This window comes from Episyrphus balteatus, chromosome 1 (genome assembly GCF_945859705.1).
Source record: "Episyrphus balteatus chromosome 1, idEpiBalt1.1, whole genome shotgun sequence".
Lineage (NCBI taxonomy): Eukaryota > Metazoa > Arthropoda > Insecta > Diptera > Syrphidae > Episyrphus > Episyrphus balteatus.
The window spans coordinates 145519819-145541542 of NC_079134.1; the positions used below are offsets into that span (position 1 = coordinate 145519819).

The 21724-nt window shown below is 30.8% G+C and overlaps 2 protein-coding genes across 4 annotated transcripts; one reads left to right on the forward strand and one right to left on the reverse strand.

Annotated features, from left to right (window-relative positions):
- Positions 1-1885: 1885 nt before the first annotated feature.
- Positions 1886-21392, reverse strand: LOC129907347 (mitochondrial enolase superfamily member 1-like). The gene is made up of 8 exons (XM_055983505.1): positions 21210-21392; positions 21061-21145; positions 20843-20976; positions 20663-20785; positions 2692-3000; positions 2499-2641; positions 2275-2438; positions 1886-2220 (listed from the first exon to the last, which is right to left on the reverse strand). The coding sequence occupies exons 1-8, from the start codon at positions 21306-21308 to the stop codon at positions 1931-1933; spliced, it is 1347 nt and encodes a 448-aa protein (XP_055839480.1). The 5' UTR covers positions 21309-21392; the 3' UTR covers positions 1886-1930.
- LOC129907332 (inner nuclear membrane protein Man1) lies at positions 5144-15517 on the forward strand. 3 transcript variants are annotated; one of them, XM_055983477.1, is made up of 3 exons: positions 5144-5245; positions 5940-6261; positions 12970-15517. In XM_055983477.1, exon 3 carries the CDS (start codon positions 12975-12977, stop codon positions 15396-15398), a length of 2424 nt encoding a protein of 807 aa, XP_055839452.1. In that variant the 5' UTR covers positions 5144-5245; positions 5940-6261; positions 12970-12974; the 3' UTR covers positions 15399-15517. The 3 variants fall into 3 exon arrangements, with proteins under 3 accessions (XP_055839452.1, XP_055839453.1, XP_055839451.1); XM_055983478.1 differs by lacking the exon at positions 5940-6261 and having other exon boundaries at positions 5149-5245; XM_055983476.1 differs by lacking the exon at positions 5144-5245 and having other exon boundaries at positions 5293-6261.
- Positions 21393-21724: the final 332 nt, after the last annotated feature.

Below are 21724 nucleotides of genomic sequence, written 5' to 3' on the forward strand. Positions count from 1 at the left end.
AAGACTGAAAAAAGTATTTAAAATTATTTTTTTCTATTTTATTATATATTTTTTTTTAATATATTCTCACCTCTTGTAGTCATTTTACTTTATTTTATCATCAAAATTTAACATCAAAAGTTTTCCACATTTACCAGATTCAGAGGGTAAACTTTTCCATATACACAATTGTGCGGGAAAGTTTACCAGATTTTGGTAAAGTTTTTCCATACAAATTTTGACAGCTGCGTTTATCACATTTACCATTTACCACGTTTACCTGGTTTCATGAATACCCCTAATAATAGGCGTATACATGAAACTGCGTAAAATGCGCTTTCAAAATGTATATGGAAAAACTTTACCAAAATATGCCAAACTTTTCGCTCAATTTTGTGTCGTAAAGTTTACCAACGAGATCTGGTTAAATGTGAAATTTTTTGATGTTTATACCTAAGCCTAGTACGCAGCTGAAGCGAAACGAAATTTTCCATACAAAAATAGGAAACCGAAATCTTTGACGAAATTTAATAATTGTTTGTTTTTGCTTAAGCCTGGGTCGCTGCTCGCGCTAAGTTTTAGCTCCCATACAAATTATCGAAAAATTTTATCTGAGCTAAAATGGATCCCATACAAATTATCGATAACTTGTATGGGAGTTTTATCTCGGCTAAAATTTAGCGCGAGCAGCGCACCAGGCTTTAAGCTTGTTTTCTTATTTTCTGATGTTTTTTTCTTTGTTTTCATTTGTACTTGTCAAAATTTTATATAGGGTAGACCTGAATTAAGCTAATTTCAGGAAATCAACATCAAAACTTAAACAAATGAATAAAAAAAACAACCCTAATACAAACCAGTGAAAAATATCTTCCCAAGTAACAATTTGGCTTGCATAAGGTCCAATTTCTTCGATTCGAAAAGCTATAGTTTGTATAGGTTTAGTTTAAGGCTTGATTAAGCAAGTCAACCATTTTGGAAAGAAAGGAGGTCTTCTTTAGGCTTCCTATAAGTGTTTAGAGCAAGCCTTGTACATTTTAGTTAAAGAAGGCCTTCTTAAGACCTTTTTGAACCGTTCTAAGGAAGCCTCCTATTTTCAAGTGGCAGAAGGTTTTATAAGCCCTTTAGTTGATGCACTTTGGAAGTACATACCTACATATCAGTACTCTTTAAAGGAGGGAAAATTCATGGTAGAAAGAGATAGTAACTTCACGTATTCTTATAAAGTAAAGGTATAACTACAACGGCCACTTTTTGCATAAAGTCAAAATGTGAAAATGTTCAAACTCGTTTTGTGACAGTTTTTCCGACCACAAAATTAAAAATAATGATTCAGAAAGCTCATTTTTTGGTTTTAAAAACAATTTTTGTAGTTTTTTCCAAAAACAAATAGCACTAGAAAGAAGTTAAAAAAATTTAGCTACTTTTGTAAATTTCCCACTTTTTCACTTTTTTGGTCATTGTAGTTAAGGCTTAAATAACAGAGTTTTTTTCCCGAGTGCCTATCCTATTTCAGTGGAAAAAATGTACATACTTCTTATACGTACATATTCCACTGGTTATTTCTGTACTTGAACGTTTTTGCTGGGCTTGGAGTTGTCTGTTCATTCCACGAATTAATTTTTGAAAGTTTTGTTTTAAAAAATATTCTCTGACTCTTCTTCTGTCGGATTTCTGTGTGATCTATTCAAATCTTGTATATCAAAGTCTTGAAGATATTCTGCTCATGCATTATCGTGCATCAGAATAATCTGTGGATAAAACCCAGGGATGATTGGCCCCACTATGCTGTTTGAGGATATCAGTCAAAAAATAATTTTTAAAAATTCAATTTCCATTTATTTAACGCAGGTATTTATTGCATCTTTTCAGCACGGAAATGAAAATATAACAAAAAAAAACTTCAAGATCGGTCAAAGTTTATTGTAAAATTTTATTTCATTTAAGAAGAATTTTATGCTACAGGTTTGGTTGTTCCTGCATTAGCTACCCACCAGCTTCCATTTGGAAATTTATATTCATTTATAGCACTTTGCTTCAGTTCTGTACTATAACCGGGGTGTCTTGGTGGCATGTAACATGCATTTTTAATCTCCACAGGATATTCAAATTGATCATGTTGCTGATCAACATACTCAATCATTCGTCCTGATTTTGTAGCTGACAACGAAACGTAATCCCACATTTGAAGATGTTGTACCATTTCACAAAGACCAACTCCTCCAGCATGGGGACAAACTTTTACTATAAAAGAAAATTTATTTTCTAGTGGAATTGGAAAAAATTAAGGAAACAAACCATTCAGTTTCTTGGCCATCAAATAAACTGATAAAATTTCGTTAATTCCACCTATTCTAGCTGAATCAATTTGACAGAATTGCATAGCTCCAGATTGTAGGAACTGCTTGAACATTATGCGATTGGCACACATTTCACCAGTTGCAACACCAATGTTAAAAGGTCTTTCATACAAAAAAGAAATAGTAATAAACGTCATTAACGACCTCATATTCAAAACTTACTCTAAAGCTTTAGATATAGCAGCATGTCCAAGAATATCATCTGGTGAAGTTGGCTCTTCAATCCAAAGTGGTTTGTATTCGGCAAGGCGAATAACCCATTCAATAGCTTGATTTACATCCCAAATTTGGTTTGCATCTATCATCTAATTCAAAAACTTAAAAATGAACCATGTTAAGAGATGTTCATAGTTACCAATTGATTTTCCCATCCAATCGATTCTCGAACAATCTTGCACCTTCGAACATCACTTTCGAAATCTCTTCCAACTTTCAACTTAAAAGAGGTGTAAGCTTTCAATAAATAGTCTTTGCAAAGTCCTTTGATTTTTTCATCGCTATAACCCATCCAACCAACTTGAGTCGTATAAGCTGGATAACCATTCTTTAAAAGGTCATTTTGTCGTTCAGTTTTGGTTGCAGAATTTTGTTTAAGTAAGTTGATGGCTTCTTCTGGAGTTATTACATCGCTGATGTATCGAAAATCGATGGTTGATACAAGGACCTGAAATTAAATTAAAAATACAAAATTTTTATCATATAATTTGAATTTGTTTTTTCTATATTGACCAAATCCTATTTTCACTTTTGTACTTTTTCACTTTTTGAGCCAATGTAGTTAAGGCTTTACTGTAGAACAATTTTTTTTAATAGAATATACCCAAGAATCATCCCTCAAAATCTTCTTATCTCATTCCGGGACACCCTGTAGAATGGCAACTACTGTAGAGGTTGAGGTGCCAAAAAGCGTGTAGGTTGAGTTGAGACAAGAAAAAATTCATATGGAATCTGGGGTGAATTCGATTCTATTAAGCTGGGATTGACACTCTTCTAAGAAATTGACTTAGGTAGAAAAAAATTTAAATATTAAAAATCAATGTAAATATAGTTTTTTAAAGGAATTTTGTATGAAAAATTCTTTTTTAAACTCAAAATTTTGAACAAAAAAATCTGAAAAATTAACTTTGTTCTATACTAATATTTTTTTAACATTCAAAGTTATTTTTTTCATAAAAAAAAAATGTTTCATAAATAAATATACCAACAAGCTCAGCCACGTAAAAACAAACAAAAAATATTGTTGCATTTGGTTTATTTTTGACTTACTAAAACATTAAACTTTGAAAACAAAATTAAGTACTTATTTGCATAAACTAAAAAAAATATGAATATTTTTCAAAATTCTTAGTCTGAAAAAAAAAAAATTTTCAAAAACTTTTGATTAAAACACCTATGTATTTAAAAATAAAATAAGAGTACAAATTATTATTTACAAAAAAAGAATAGCACCCTAACTAACATTTCAGCTTCGTTAAAGGTATTACAGAAGCTACATTTCAGCTTCTTTTTCACTTTAGTAAGGTTGTTGGGCATGGAAAAAATTATTAAATGTCAAAACCAAAAAGTGTCCGAGCTAGATTATTCAATATCAAAACCAAAAATCAAATATAAAACTTGGTAATTTCTGTAAAGCTTCTATAAATTTATTAACCAAACTTATCCGAAAAACAAGCTTTCTTCAGTTAAGTTTCTTTAACAGTATTAAACAACTTATTAGAAGTTGTAGACCTTTGTTTTTTTTTAATATTCTTTTTCAAGCTAAGTCGAATATTGTAAGAAAATTTGTCCCTTCCGGCTAAACAGAAAGAAGTAGACTATCCAATCCATACGATCTAAACACTCCAGTTTTTTGTTTTTTTGTATTATTTTTATTTGTATTCTTTTTGGTTTTTGTATTCTTTTATATACGAAAACACTTTTGGCAGTGTTTATCATCGTCATTTTCTTCTTTCGTTTGAGAGTTAAATTTTCTTGGTAGAAATTTAAGTTGTTTAAGGTTTTTCATATTAAGCAAAAAGTTACTCATACACCACAGTAATCAGCAATTCGTTGAATTTATGACTTGTTCACAAAAATATAAAAAAAAAAACAAAATAAAAAAAACATAAAATTAATTAAAAAATAAAAAATTCGAAAAAACCCTTAAAAGTATGATCCTTTTATTTCTTCAATGCATCTATTAAAACAAATCAACAGCTCTGGGTTCATTGAACTGGAATTTGTACAGTCAGTTTATAATCTTTAGGATTAGTGCGGTTTAATCAATTATATTGACTCAAAGTTTTAAAAATAGGGTATTTGATTTGCTCTGAAAAAATCAAATCGACGGTTAAACTTCATAACCTCGTAAGTCGTTTTTGACTTTCTTTTAGAAATCGAAAAAAACCTCTTAAAACAATTTTTTAAAAATGAAAGAAATAAAAAAATTGTTTTTTTTTAACTCAAATCAACTATTTTTTTTTATTTCTTTCATTTTTTAAAAATTGTTTTAAGAGGTTTTTTTCGATTTCTAAAAAGAAGTCAAAAACGACTAGCCGTCGAAATGTCCTATGTTCTATTTTTTTCTTTAATTAATTATTTAAAAAATATAAAAAAAAAAAGTTATCGGATTCCATATTAATTTTTTCAAACTAAAAAAATGAACAATCTATTGTGAATACCATCCAAATATCCAAAAGTAACGAGTTAAAACTACTCGCTACATCCAAACTGTCATTTTTCCCGCTGAGAAAAAGAGTGTGACGTTTTGAGAAAAAAAAATATCCAACCTCTCTTTTCATCTTCCTCTTTTTTTTTATAATTTGAATTTGAAGGGTCTCGCCGCAGACAAAATAATTATATTTTTTTCTGTCCAACTTTCTCGCATGGTTGTTGGCAAAATAACCCAAAAAAAATTCAACACAAAAATTGTAATTTAAATAAATAATTATCTGTTTATGTGTTAATTCTAATTGTTAAACTAAATCTAATTTATGTTTGAAAAAAGCTAAATAAAATAAAAGTTTACAACGCAATTTTGTGTGTACTCAGGCGATATTGAGAATTATTTTTTTTTTGTTTCCAAAAAAGAAGAAAAATTCTTCCATTCTACTGACCGCCTGTCTTTTTTTTTTTTTGGGAAATTATATCAAAAAAGAGTGTCTCTCAGAGATTATTTGAAAATAATTAAAAATAAACTATAAAATTATGCTTTTTTGAAATACTACAAAATTAATAGAAAAAAAGCAAAAAGAAAAAAATAATAAAAGTGAGCGTGACGCAGATTTTAAAAATAGCGCAAAACAAATCCGAAATTTATTTTATTTTTTTTTTTTGTTGTTTCGCGTTGCTTTTTTGATTATAAACTTGCCGAGGTTAACAGAGCTCAGAGAAGCTAAGAGAATTAAAATTGTGAACAAAAACAAAAAAAAAAGACAAAAATATTAAATAAATTAAGAAGACTTTTTGCCTGTCGCTAGATTTGCTTTATTTTTGCGTTGCCGCCGCCTTTGCTTTTTTGTTAAATTGTGAACCATCCTACTTTACTTGGAAGTTCACAGCAGCAGCGTCGTCGTCATTTTCTCTGTGTTTTATTTTTGTTTTTATTTATTTATTGGCGTTTAGATGTGTGCTAGTTAAACGTGAAATAAACAGAAAACAATTTTTAAAAGAATTTAAGAACTCTCAAGGTGGCTTGTACGCATTCATATAAACAACTCAAACTCAAATAAAACTGGAAACGAGTCGAGTCGTCGTCGTCACTGGTAAATAGGAATTCCTTTGCCGCATTGTTGCTGCCGTTCTTATTGCTTTTAAGGTCGAATGTTGTGGTAGGGTTGCCATAGTCATTTGACAACATAAAGCTAACTAAAACAGAAACACTTTCTAACAAATGCGATTTTATCCTGGACTATTTGACACAATTAAATATATTTACTATAATTTGGTGAGTAATTGAAATACTAATATAATTAATATTAATCAGTTTTTCTAACTTGTAGACTAATAAGCTTTGATTGTTTGGACTATCACATTAGTTGTGTTTTTTTTATTACGACCGGGCTAAACTGAAAAAAAAAACGCCTGCACATTAGAGTGGGCCGAAAAACACTTTTTTTCGAATTTCAAATCGTAATAGCGCGGAAAAGTTGCGAATGGTGATGACTAATAAGGGTTTAAAAAATAATCAAAATCAGTTCATATCTTCCGGTCGCGCATCGGCTCTGAAGTATGAAAAAATTTTTAAAAAATGGTATTTTTACAAAAAAAAATTTACCACCCTAACATATTATTTTTTGAACATTATAGCTTTAAAAAACTCTCATGTGAGCTAAATATTAAGCAGAAAAAAAAATTGGCTCAAATTGATTAAGGACTTCGGTGGCACATGTGTTTCAAAATTTGTCAAAAATGGCAAAAATCATATTTTTGCGATATTTTTTTTCCTTTTTATAAACTATTTTTAAAATTATTATTTTTACCAAATAAGAATTAAAAATGAAGTTGACACAATCAGTGAAAGCCGTGAAGTCGCTGAATATATAAAAATCTTTCGGTCAATTACGCTTTGGCTATTTATTAATCTCTTTGCCGCACAGTGGTGCCTTTGGTGCTTTTTTGGCTTCAAAAATCATTTTCACGGCCATTTCTTGATGAAAAGTCATGAAATTTAGAACACTGAAATATATAAGTATAAGATATACGAAAAAGCTACCAACTTTTTTTTTACTCAAAATGGTGGTCCCAAAATGGCGATCAGAATAAGCATTTATAGAATCTTCTTTTGCGAAACTGTTTATAAGCTAAAAATTTAGCTAATTGATGAAAAACAGATGTTCGACTTTTGAATTAGGTACAACTGTTCATATTTAATGAAAAAAAATTCAAACATTGTTGAAACAAAGTTCAAAAAGAGTCAAAATAGTAAACCGCACTTTCGACCTTTTTTTTGTGCTGTTTTTTGTTTCCTTTTGAAGTTAGCACAGTTTTTTTATCTTTTCATTTTTTTTCTTTCTTAATATCTACTTTTAAACATAGTTGGGAATTATATAAAGCCAAAATAGTCAATTTTTTATGAAAATAAAGAAGGAAGATATCAAAAATTGAGCTTTATAAACAAAAAATCAAAAAAAGAGAATAATAAATAGCCAAAGCGTACTTGACCGAAAGATTTTTATATATTCAGCGACTTCACGGCTTTCACTGATTGTGTCAACTTCATTTTTAATTCTTATTTGGTAAAAATAATAATTTTAAAAATAGTTTATAAAAAGGAAAAAAAATATCGCAAAAATATGATTTTTGCCATTTTTGACAAATTTTGAAACACATGTGCCACCGAAGTCCTTAATCAATTTGAGCCAATTTTTTTTTCTGCTTAATATTTAGCTCACATGAGAGTTTTTTAAAGCTATAATGTTCAAAAAATAATATGTTAGGGTGGTAAATTTTTTTTTGTAAAAATACCATTTTTTAAAAATTTTTTCATACTTCAGAGCCGATGCGCGACCGGAAGATATGAACTGATTTTGATTATTTTTTAAACCCTTATTAGTCATCACCATTCGCAACTTTTCCGCGCTATTACGATTTGAAATTCGAAAAAAAGTGTTTTTCGGCCCACTCTACTGCACATTACATGTTCCGAAAATAGCAGACAGAACAAAAATTTAGAGTTGTCAGATTTTTCGCTTTTGGGTTTTTCTTATATTATTTTACAAAAGGATACAAAAATGAATGCTAGCAAAACTAGTTAAATACAGTTTGTCATTCCAAAAGTCAGTTTTCACGTTTGTAAACAAATTCTAAACAATTTATAAAAAAAATTAGATTTAAAACTGTTCAAAAAGTTAAGCCCAGAGAAATCTCTGGGCTAAACAACTAAGCCCAACGGGCTAAGGTGTTGTTACGTTTAAGATGTTAATTGTTAGCGCCATAGCCGTAGCTAGGATTTCATTTCGGGGAGGGTTATCTTAGACCGACCAATTTTTCTTACATATTTTTACATGCGAGCGTAAGCGAGCAAAAAAAAATTTTGAAGCTTTTCTTAGCCTTTAAAGAAAACTGTTTATATCCTATAAAAAAAACACTAGATACAATCAAAGGTTGAAACAGCAATAAAATGACAAATAGTATTTTCTCTTACTGATGGTTTGTATAAAAAAAGTTATTTAGAAATAGCCAAAAATTAATGTTCTTATCTCTTAGGCTGTTAATTCTGATAAATACCTATATAGCCAAAGACAAATTTTTGACATCCAAATATGTGTTGAATATTAAATTAATACATTTTTGACGTTTTGACGACTTGAAAGTTTCCTGCTCAAAAAAAAAGATTTAATGGTGTTAAAAACATATTAGCAATTCCTTACAATTTCAAATTCCCAAAACGCGTTGTGCTTTGAGTTGTATGTTTTAACAGCTGAAATTTTATGTTTACCTTTATAGTGTCTATATCCTTTCCTAAATATTCAACTCAATTCACACGCGACCTCAATATCGAATTCAGGTTGAAATCTTACACCTCAAAGAATTTTTTTCATTAAATTTCAATGTAAAATAAATTGTACATTTGTATATTACGTATGAATTTGAAAAATGGAATTTTTAACCCCTAGTTCCGAAGTTCAGCAATATAATTTCAAAAAATTTGTTTCCTTTACACCAGTTTAAGATTCAAATATAGAAAGTACAAAAATAATACGTTTTCGTCAATGTTATAACGTTTAAAAATGAAAGTTTCAAATATCTAGGCTGAAGGAAGAATTTTTTTGCATTTCGTGTCTTGTTCATATAGTCAGCCTAGTTTGCTGTGTTGACTCAAGCCAGGTCAATGGGGTGGTGGGTACAACTTAAAGGCTTAACTACATACACATTTGAAAAACTACATACATTTTTGAAAAAGTACAAAAGTGGAAATATTTTTTTTCTGCTTAGCGAAATTGTTTTGTGAAAAAGAGTATACGATTTGTTTTTTAGACCAAAAAATAAGCTTTCTGCATCAATTGTTTTAATTTTCTAGCCCGAAAAACTATACAAAAATGCCTTTACAAATTTTCACTTTTGTACTTTTTCACTTTTTGAGCCAATGTAGTTAAGGCTTAAGAATGACATTCCCAAGAAAAAACAAATGATGATAATTTTTTGTGTTTATGATGTATTATTTTAAAAGTGAACTCTCAGCAAAAACAAATTGTTTAAAAAGAAGAGGCACTCAAATATGTTGTACATTGTACTATGTACATGTACAAGTATGTGGGTCGTATCTATTTGTTCAAATTCTCATCATATGAATTTCTAAAAAAAATTTCGGGGGGGAGGGGGGGTTAAACCCTGTAACCCCTCCCCCCCCCCCCCCTAAATACGGCTATGCTTAGCGCCGACTGCGTTTTTTTTTTGTCCAGTTTAGCAAAAAAAAACACCTAATAAGTTACATAGAGCAAGAACCTATCTCATGCTTAAACAAAATGTAGGTAACTATGATTATGTAGAACTTGGCTTGGCCATTTTAATAAAATTTCGCTAAAAAGTGAATCAAGTCCAACCTTCACCAACTGACTTTTTTTTAGAGGTAGTACTTCTCACCTTAGCCGTTTGGACTGGACAATATATTGAAGGTCTCCTTCAATCTTACAAACCAATAACATGCACACAAAAACGGTTGTAGTCACTAGTTACATCATCATCTTGTGAAAGCTGGAAACTATTATGATAAGCTGTATGTTCTTCTCCTATATTCCAAAGGCCTGATAAGAAACTAAGGTGGTCTTATACCAAAAGCGGAAAAATGTCCTCATGTAACTAAAAATTCAAGACCTATAAGTCTATTATCCTTCCTGAAAGAATTAAAGATATCCATCTAAAACAGAAAATAGAACTCCATTTGATTCCTAAGGCATTACATGCCTACACAAGGGGGAAATCCGTGAAAATTGGTCTACATTCTCTGGTTAGTCCTATTTAATATTCCTTTCACTTTTACACGTTATGTTTAGGAGTTTCCGCCTACGCGGATGATGTGGCAATTGCCAATGAAAGTTACGAACGCCGTTAAAAACTGAAAAACTGAATTTCAGTCTTTCAGTCTAGCAAAGCATTGTAGCGTGTTCCAAGCCGAAATTTTGAGGGTTAAGGAGTTCTATTTTGGCTCAGAGAAAACGTGATATCCAACACGAATATTCGTATTTTCTAGGATAGCCAAGCGGTAATTAAACCTTTTGCCTATGTCACTACGAAATCAATGATGGTCCAAGACTATCAAACATATCTAAGGGAAATTTCTGAACAATTCCTTTTCAGAGAAGGAGAAACGTTTTAGAGCCCATGCACACAACAAACTCTATCGGCCGATATTTAAGTTGGTATGAGCTAATTATGCGCAAACTGGGCCGACTTAGTAGTCGTGTTAGAAGTGAGAGCGCACTCAATGATATCAAAAATGCCACACGTCAAGAAAATTATTTTTTAACTTGTCCATTATTGTATATACTGTCATTTTATTTTTTTTTTTTATTTCACGTAAATCTGCCTTTTTGATTTAATAACACATCGGGTGCAATAAGAGTAGAATTAAGGTATAATCGTATGTAAGATTCTGCATAAAAATTCGTTAAAGTTAATACCTTCTATATGGATGCATTGCTCCAAAATAAAAAATCATATAGGTATTATAAGTAATAGTCTACTGATTAAATAATCGGTGTGAAGCCCTACACTGATTAAGTAGTAGCTCGGTAGTTTGGCGATTATATAGTTTGTAGGCAATGTTGTCTGTGGGGCTCTTAAAGTGTGAAAGTTCTAACTTTCCTTTCTTTAGAGGACAGTGAAAATCAACATTTCCAAAAAACCCAAATTTGCATATTTGCCTTTGAATGTACAACCGTATGCACATTTCGACAGGGAAAATGCAATCGTTTTCTGTTCGCTACGTTTGTCCAATCCGGAAGATTTTTTTTTAAATAATACTCTATGTGATCTCATCATCAGTAAACCAGAAAAGAACATATTTAAGAACATTTCCGGATTCCTAATGACAGTTATAACCTTTCACATGCTATGCCAATAAAAAGAAAATATTGTAGATGGTCTTTCCAAGCGACAGTTCAGATAAGCATAAACTGGATCTTTTACGTTCCAAATGATTGTTGTCTATGGGTAGATTGCGAATCCATTACAGATTACACTGCAAGTCTTGCCATTTTTTTAAATGACTTCTACCGAATTTGCATTTCACATTTTAACTGCAATGTCTTTCTCATTTTCGAAGAAGTTATACATGTACGAGCAAATTGTGAATTGGTGACTGCTGTAATCTGGATAAAAATTACCTATCAGTTCTAATCTGTATGCAAGCTCGTCCAAAGAGGTATTGCCCTTCACATTTCTTACACACTAGCGCTCGAGTCGTGAAGCTTCTCGAATTTACCTAAGAAAATAATTGGCGATATTTCTGGCTGTGACGATATTTTTGATGCCTAGCTATTGCTGTGTTTTGATACATGTCCAATATTTTATAAAAGGTGTGTCAGATGTTTTCTACCCCAAAGCACACTTGCAATGCATTGAAAAAAAGCTGCAAAAATTTACGTGTTTTTAGGTTACGTGCTTAGCAATCTTCAATTTTGTTTTATTCAAAAATTAACAAACTTGCAGGTCATGGTCCTTACCTCTAATTCTGATCAAATCAGATCGATTAATATTAAAGGCAAAATTCTTTGTCAACATTTTTTCTCCTAAAGTTAAAAAAAATTATACATTGGATTAAGAGGAGGGATCCGTATTCAAACATGTAAACATGTAGAGGTTAGGTTAGGTTAGGTTATATGGGCTGACAGTTGATTTTGTTACCGTCACACTTAGATCAATGTAGATCCCTTGTGATACCCTGAAGTATTGTAACTTCATGAAAAAGTGTTAACCTATGAATGCTATGGTTGTTCGAGCCATTTGGAGGACTTGCCAAAGTTCAGTAGGCTATTGCCTGAGAGTTCCGATAGTTCTTCTAATTTATTAAAGAAGTAGTTTCCTACGAATTTAGAGGTTACTTGCTTTATTACAGAAATCAGAAAATTTGTATCGCAGCCAAACCGCCAAAAAATTACAATTTTCCCTTTCATCCTTAATCAGAAAAATTTTATTAGCCTTAGTTCTTGAAATATTACCGTTATAAAATGCAAAAAGAAGGTTTTTATCGGTTATATTTCAAGAATGGAGGCTAATATAATTTTTCTGATTGCGGATTCGAGTTCAGTTACCCAGAAACTTTCAGAAAAGAATAATTTGGTTCTTGTGGCAAAAATTCTTTGACCAGTGACTTAGTCTTTAGATTAAGTTTACTTTCTCTTTGGCTTATTAACTGAAACTTAAGATATCTCGAGCAATAAAAGAGATATCGGGAAAATTTAAACAGTTTTTTAAAGAAGAATATTTGTTCTTATATTTCAAAAACGGAGGCAAATCAAATTTTCAGATTCGGATTCAGCAGCCCAAAAAAGTATATTTTGGTTCTTGTGGCAATAAAAAAGTAAAATTTTGTTTGTCAGTGTAATTGATCAGATTGAATAAGACACGCTTTACATATAAACCTTAAACATCCTTCTTTAACCATCATGCTTTTCAAAAATCTAATCCCAACAAATTTTATTTTTATTTCCAGACACGATGAGTAATAAAATGGAAGATCTAGAAAAACTGACCGACAGTGAATTGCGTCATCGTCTCTTACAATATGGCTTCCCCAATATGCCTGTCACCGAAACAACCAGAAAAATCCTCATCAAAAAGCTTCGCAATCATTTGACCAATGAGAAGGCAAAATTAAAACGTCAAACCAACTATGTAACTCGTTATTCATCCGACGAAGAATCCGATCAAACTCCAATATCACCATCAACCATTCGAGGACGTTCATCAGTAATGTCAAATTTCCGAACATCATCATCATCACTCAACAAAACGACACCCAATAAAATGCCACCTCCATCATCACCTATTGTCCTTACAAGACGTTCTGCTGCAGCGGCAGCTAATCTAACATCACCACCAGCACCTTACAACAAAACAACAACCAGCAGCTACTCAAGTCCCAGTAGCCGCTATAGTTCGTCGCCAAAGCAAAAGACCTCTCCAAAAATCTATGTCCCGCCACCAATTCTAGCATCAGAAAGTGAAGAGGACTCTGATTATTTGGCTTACACCCCAAAGCAGTACAATAATACACCACCACCTGCAAGCACATGGGCCTACACAAGTCCCTATGTGGCGACAACCCCAAATAACCTCACTCTCGACAGAAGTCTCAACTGTTCATGGAATACTTCGTCAATGTATCAAAATAATTCACCAATTTCTCATGTTTCGCCACCATCAAACAACAGTTGTAATGGTCAGGGATCTAATAACGACCTCGGTGGCTATGGTGGAGACTTCACTAAACGATTGCTAAAACTCCGTGGCGAAACTATCAGAGATAGCATCCTTCAAAAACGCACCAGCACCGGCATTGCCAAACAACCTCTTCGCCAGATTCACACAACTCCATCAGTTGATCCATCGGACATTGTCTATCATCAACCCGAACGATCGGACAACAACATATCACCCAGTACCGCATTTGCGCAATTGGTTGCGCGTCTCGATGAACAATACGGTTTCAAACAGACTTTCATTCCATGCGCTCTTGTTAGTATCCTCCTTTTGTTTTTCTTCTTTGTCGCCTTTTTCTACATGACCATAAGTCCGGACTTGATTAGCACCATCAACGAAAAGAATACCGAATTTACTATCTGTAATCCGCACCATGCTGATTCAGCCATAGCAACCGCAGGATATTCATGTGTTGAACAAGATCAACTTCCATCGGCGGTTCTTATGTTGAAACATTTAATGCCTGAACTCCAGAAACGGGCTGAAGTGCATTTTTGTAAAGATGTCAACCAAGATCCAACTATTAATGCCAGAGAGTTTGTTAAGCATTTACATAAAATGGGATTGACTACAGATGTTCGAAAGACTTTAAAGGATCTTCATAATGCCGAGTATCTGATCGAGAAGAATCCCCAATGGAAGATTAGACATGTTTCACCGATTTCCAAGGAAATTATGGCTTTCCATGAGGTCGTCAAACTACGACCAACTCAAGGCAATGCATTTGCACTTGAAAATCCTCGTCTCCCAATTACCTGCACCATTTCCAACAAGATTCAGCAGTTCTTCGTGGTCATAGGATCAGCCACTCTACTTGCCGTTGCAGTTCTTGCAATTCACATTGGCTACCGGTTTATTCAGAGCCGCCGCAAGACGCGAGCCGATGCTGTTGAATATTACACAAATGAAATTATCGCTGAGCTCATGAGGAAGGCCATCAGCCCAGACTCAACTCAACCCGATGTGGTGGTGAATCATTTGCGTGACAAATTGATTCCATTGCACAAACGCAAACAAATGCAATCTGCTTGGAATGAAGCTATACAAAACCTCGAACTCAACGACAGTCGAATTCAATTCGATTTGGCACTGCGAAATGGGGAGGAATGCAAAACCATGAAGTGGATTGCTAATGTTTCAGCCGACATGCTAGCCCGTACCACAAACACTTTGAAACAGTGGCACAGTCCGGCTTTTGACAAGTCTAATAAAATTGCAAATCCGCCAACAAATTGCCTAAAAATTCGTCAAATGTTTGAACCACTCGAGGCGAACAATCCGAATTTGAAGACTATAATTCAGGATGCAATTTTGGAGAAAGTCGGTCCAAAGTGTAAAATCTACGATATCCAATTGGATAAGCAGAGTTGTTGTGTTTATGTTCGTTGTGCTACCGAACATGATGCCGGGATAGTTCATAATGAAATCAATGGATGGTGGTTTGATAAACGTTTGGTTTCTATTAAATTTTTGCGGCTACAACGCTACCTCAGTCGATTCCCGAAATCAGCATCGGGACCGATGTGCCTTCATCCGTCGAATGCAAATAATTCGTCAATGACGCAGTGTTCGAAGGATTTTGCGGGAGTTGTCAATGGTGTTAATGATGAGGAAGATGATGACGATGATGATGATGAGATGGATGAGGAGGAGAATTGAAAAGAAGAGGGGAGACAAAATACCAACAAACAAACAGCTAAATTAGTTAAGCGTTTTACTTAAATTAACTCTTTTTTTTTTCTAAGAAAATGTTTTTTTTTTTGTATTTTTTTTTTGTTTCTCGTTTGAAAAAAAAAAATTAATAATAATATAGTTGTATATTTTTTTAAGATTTATCTAAGTTCTTCTTCTCCTCTCTTTTTTCTTCTTTTTTTTTAGTTTTAAATTTAATAAGATTAACAAACGCACATTATAAATGGAAAAGCGCGATTTCAAGTGTTGGTTTGGAAAAAAATAAACAAAAAATTGTCTTTTAATGATCTTGTGAAGAGTTGGTAATCACTTGAACTCATTTTTTTATTCAATAATATTGCATTTTATTCAAAAAGCATCTCGAATGTTTTTCATATTCTTTCTATTTTTTGCAAAGAAGAAATCGATATCAATTTTGTATAAGGAAACAGCTGTATAACAGTTTGTTACTTTTGTCCAAGACAATTCATGTATGAAATAAATGTTAATAGCTATTTTCTTTTTTTGTCTTTTAATCAACAATTTGTAGTTATTTTTCTAATTGAGTTTATTTTTGTCTTAATTCAAAATTTCGATATTGACATTATTCATTTTACATGTTCTTAATAAGAGGCAGTCAAATTAATATAAATTGTGTTTGTTAAGCCTACCAGCTTTAGGGTTTTTTTTTTTATAAAATTAAATAATTTTTTTTGTTTTTATATAAAATGAGATTTTTACCAAGTGATTGTATAAATTAAAAATTGTTAAAATGTAAAAATAAAATTAAAAAAAAAATATATTAAAAATTAAATTAAAAAAAATTATTAAAATTAAATTAATTCTCAATGGAAATTTTGTTTTCTTTTTATTTAAATTGTGTCTCCATTTAAGTTAAAATTGAATAATATTTTTTTTTTGTTTTTAATTAGAAATTGTTAAAATTTAATTATAAGATATTCATGGTTGATTAGACATGTTTCTATATGGCCATTAATAAAAAAAAAAAACTTATCAACACTTTTCAACAGATTTGTTTTTTTTTTTTTTTTTTTTTGTTCAAGAGTGCAAGCCAATAATATAGGTCCGTCACGTCCCAATTTGTCAACACGTAAAATGTCTAAAAGATTGTATGCACCAGAAAGAAAGGCTGAGAGAGTCCAAAAAAGACTTCCCAAGTTTTTGGTGCTGTACAGTCGTTTTAATAGTTTATATTATATTAAAAACTATTTGAGTCGAGCTACTGGAAAATTAATTTGGTCAAGCTCAGTGAAAGAGACGCTCATGATTGGAGCACTCAAGCTGGTAGACTGAAAGATTTTCCGAAAAGAGGCTTTCTGGAATATTTGAGCCCTCTGCGGTGGAGCATCTTGGTGAAATTTGTAGATTAGTTATTCAACAGGATAATGCACCTTGAGAAACTCCCAAGGTTTAAAGTATTTAATAATATGAAAGACTAATATCAAGCTTTGAAATAAGGTAAGCATTTTATGGCAATAAATAAAATTTAAAAAGCTAATTGAAGAAAATAATTTCTATATACTAAATTGACCTCTCTACCGTCTAGACCTCAAACCAATTGGTAATAACTGGTATTAATAAAAGTTGAGGTTAAGAAAAAGAGTCAATTGAAGACAAAAAAAAAGACTTATCAGGAATATCAACACGATACCTTAATGCACATGGGAAAAATTTACGTTACTTTTATGAAAATCTATATACGAAACCATTTCCGAGTTCAAAGATGTAACTTTTTGGAATTATTGGGTTTTGCTTGAAAAAAAAATGACATTGCCTAAAATGTACTGTTAATTAATCCAATTTATCATTTGATCGGTTTCAAAAAATGATAAATGAAAAACGAATACTTCCATGTCAAGTTCTTAATATGTAATCGAAACAAAAGTAATCGTTTACATTTAAAAAACCACTGGTTTCATAACTTTTTTTTATTGCAAAAAGTGTGTTTTTTGTGCATAGCATGTTTTCTTTTATTAGATATTTTAAGACGAAACAATAAGATTTCGAGCAACCACTGTGAATCTCAGATAGTTTCCCACAAAGTTCAGATGGAAAACAAAAAAAAAAAAAAATTAGTTAAGAAAAAATGTTCCACATACGACACAGTGACCGTTTGCTTACGCTTTACAAAAATTAAAACACTTTTACTTTATTAAGTGCTCTCTTCTCTTTTAAATCATTTTTTTATAAATAAGATGTATAGGTACTTTTTGCTATATTCAATTTTCACAAAAACTGAAACTCCGTAAACTTTCATACATTTTTTAGGAAGAACTTAAATTTTATTCCACCATTATTTCTAAGATTAAAAGAAAACTACCTGTACCTAAACAGACAGTATTTTGTTTATAAAATAAATAAAGGAGAATAAAAATAATTGAAACCAGTGGTTACAGGACAAGACTAATTGAGTTGTATTAATTTGTTTCTTTTTTTACAATGACTTGTTACTGTCTTTGATCATGATAATGAAGAAACCACACAAAATAGGAGAAAAATATTGCATTATAAAAAATATTGTATTATAAAAAAGGTCATTTTGATAATGAAACCTGAAATAGTTTTTTTTGTTTGAACATTTAACCCTTTCGGACCCAGCGTTACTCTCATGTAACATTTTTTTTTTTAAATTCGTAAAAAATATTAAATTAAACAATTTTTTAGGTAACGATGGCTTAATTTAAAGATAATAATGCCTAGTTACTGGATTATTACAAAAAGTTAGTCAAATATCATTACTTTAATTTTTTTTTATCGAAAAAGGGACTGAAATTCACATTTTTACTTGCGATATAGGTACTATAGGGCAAGTTTAGGATTCGTAAAAAAAATCGAACTCGAGATAACAATTTTACATGACATTACGATGATGGAGAATGCCAAAAAAGTGGGTCCGGCAATTCTGTCTGTCTGTCTGTCTGTCTGTCTGTCTGTCTGTCTGTCTGTGTGTCTGTCTCTATCTGGAGCTGCAGCCTAAACGAGTGAAGTGATTTTCTTCAAACTTGGTAGTTAGCAGTTTTTGGTGATTCCCTAGAGGGGAAATTGAAATTTTTTTTTATGACCAAAACTAACGGTACTTGCCATATAACGGAAATAGAAAAGTTAATTTTTTTCAAAAACGGCTCTAACGATTTTGATTTAAATTTTTGTGTGTAGTACTACACATAAGAGCCAACTTTTAAAATAAAAAAAATATTTTTTGTACAGTTATTAATGGTACCTGTCATAGAACGGTTTTTTTCGTTTCTGAATATCTCGTACAACATTAACCCGATTTAAATGAAAATTTTTATACAAACGTGTGTAAGTAAAGATAATATTAAGAATTTAGAACATTTTCAAAAAACCCATTTTTGGATTTTTAAAAAATATTTCAAAATTTTTTTTTGAAAAATTAATTTTTTGAAAACGGATCAATGAAAAATTTTGAAATTTAGTTTTTATGTGTAAATTAATTATTTCTTCAAAATGGCATACCAACTTTTTTTTTGAAAAATGTTAAAAAATTTTTATACATAAAAAATTATTTTTTTAAAAAACGGCTCCTACAATTTTCGAAATTTTTTTTCTAAAAATACCTTTTTATACAAGAAATAAAATGGCATATTTGTTTTTTTTTTTAAGATAATTTAAAATGGAGTTTAATTAATTATAAAAACAGATTTAATTTTTTTATAATACTTATGAAATTTCTTCAAAATATCAAATTTTAAATTTCTTGAATAAAAAGCTTTAACATTATAGTTACTTTAAGCATAAGAGCAAGTACGTGCGACCCCAGTCGTGCAATTTATTTTTTTTTTGCAAAAAAAAATTTTTTATTTATGGTCATAATTTTGAAAAAAAGATATAAAAAATGTTAATGCAGAAAAAGTTTTGTTTTTTTGCTTAGAAGAAGTAGCATACATTATAGTTTCATAAACAATTATTTTCTCAGCTCTCCGACTTTTTTTGGTGGTCATAGGCAGTGCATGTTACTTACATGTAATATGAGAAAAACACATTAGTTTTGCTATTTATTACTTTGGAAAATAACTTTTTGCTATTCATATTTCTTAGTTGTGATGTTTTTGACCCGATAATACCGAAAAAACATTTTTTAATATTGATTTTCATAGCTTGGGTTCGAAAGGGTTAAATAAAAATAAATAAAGCCTGGCCACCAATTTTCAACTTTTTAAAATTTTCCAGAAAGATTTGTACTAAATTTTATTGATTTGGGTTCAGTTAGCTCAAAAATCATATTCGTTTTTTGCTAGCAGCTCTAGTTTTTGAAATATTTAATTTTTCATATTTGGCAGAGTGTTCAATGAACACTGTTCATACTTAATTTTAAGTTTTCCTTATTTCGAGCGCTTATTAAAATTTTCGAGAAAAATGTATATTAAACTTAATGTATTTGGGGTCGAAATATTTTAGTTTTTAACATTTCGGAGGTAATTTTCTACTAATTTTAAAGTTATTATTTTAACTGTTTGTTAACATTGCTTTTGGGTTCACTTAGCCTAAACAATCCCACTGGTTCCTTTCTAGGAGCTTTAATTTTTTTTTTTTAGATATTTTCATTTTTTACATTTTAGGGGTGATCTCATTTTTTATTGGAAAAAATTATTTCGAATGAAATGTACTTTAGTTTAGTAAGTAAAATAAAATGACAAAAATATTTTTTTTAAAAAGAAAAATTTAACAAAAAAAAAATGTATGAATAATTTAAAAATTAGAGCTGCTAGAAAAAAAACTACCACTCTCTCCCCATGTATTAAGAAATGATTAACAACGGTCTGGAAAATTTTTGTGTATTGGCCAGTTTTGGGGATTAACTGGCCCCAAGTACACTTAATTGAACTGAAGTACTTTGTTTATCAATGAATACAATGAAAACACTTGGCAACTCTCATTATGTTTTAAGCAGATCTTGTTTGCACATTTTGCAAATCGTATAAAAGTAAACAACGTTATCAACAAATGAAAAAAAAAATATAACACCTATAGAAAATAATGGAATTATAAACGCATACATACATTATTTCTTCTAAATTTTTGTTTTTAAATTTATACCATCACTGCAGATAAGATTACTTTACTTTTAAATAAAAATATAATTATTTTACCTATGTACATATTTAGATGCAATCAAAACAAAAACAAATAGTAACACAATTTTTGATCTTTTAAGTTTTATCAAAAAAAAAAAGAATAATTTTGACAGTAATATGATTAAAAAGACTTACCTCTGGTTCCATATCTACTAAGAGCTGCCAGACAGGTTTACCCTCTAGTCTTGCCCACAAGTCCCATAAGGCATTAATAATTGCAGCAACAGCCAAGTGAGTAACACCTTTTTCTGGACCAATCTAAAATACAATTCATGGGTTTTATAAATTGTTTTTAAGGGCTCAACTATCTTTTACCCATCTCAATTGGGATTCACTTGTTAGAGCTCTCCAAAATACACCAAAATTATGGAAAATTTCCCAGCAATTACGATCGATAACCAAGTGCTTCATAGCTTCAACAGCTGATTTCACAACTTCAGTACCTCGTCCTTTATTAAAAATTCATAATATTGTTTAATTAAGAATAACATTAATTTTTTTCATTTTTAATACTAAAAAGGTTTTTAACAAACCTAGAGTGAAAGTTAGACCATGTCCTTTAGTGCCATTTTTCAACTTCAGAGTCACATAAACACATGAATAGTCTGGATCAGTGTGCTTAAAAATAGTAGTCCAAACAAAAGTTAGTGTTTTAATAAAAAGTGAAAGATTTTAAACAAACCATTGCATCAGACCCATCTCCTTGAAGAGAAGTTGGCCAACGTATATCTTCGCTGGTCAAAGATACTATTTTGAAGGTTTCATCGTTTTGCTTTTCCATGTTGTTATTTATGTATAACAAATATCTTTCGTCCTATACACTACCGTTCAATAAAGCTATCAAAAGTAAACTAAAGTGTTTGATCAAATGTGCCGCACATGAAACTTTTGACAGTTGAACATATGGTTTTTATCTGTCTATACAATATATTGTTCTTATCAACAAAGAAGCTTTTTGCAAAAACAAAAAGTTTAGGGCTGCCACTCTTTTATTATATTTTGTACTTTTGTTGAAATTAAAATTAACTCTATTTACCCTACGATATTCATAAAGTTTGTACATAAACTTTAGTGAAAAAAAAAACAATTTAAATGTTTATGTGTCTTAATTTTCCAAAACTTTTTATACTTAACAACTGCAGGTACCGTGACATGGGTTTTACCTCAAAAAGGTTTACATGAGGTATCAGCATACAT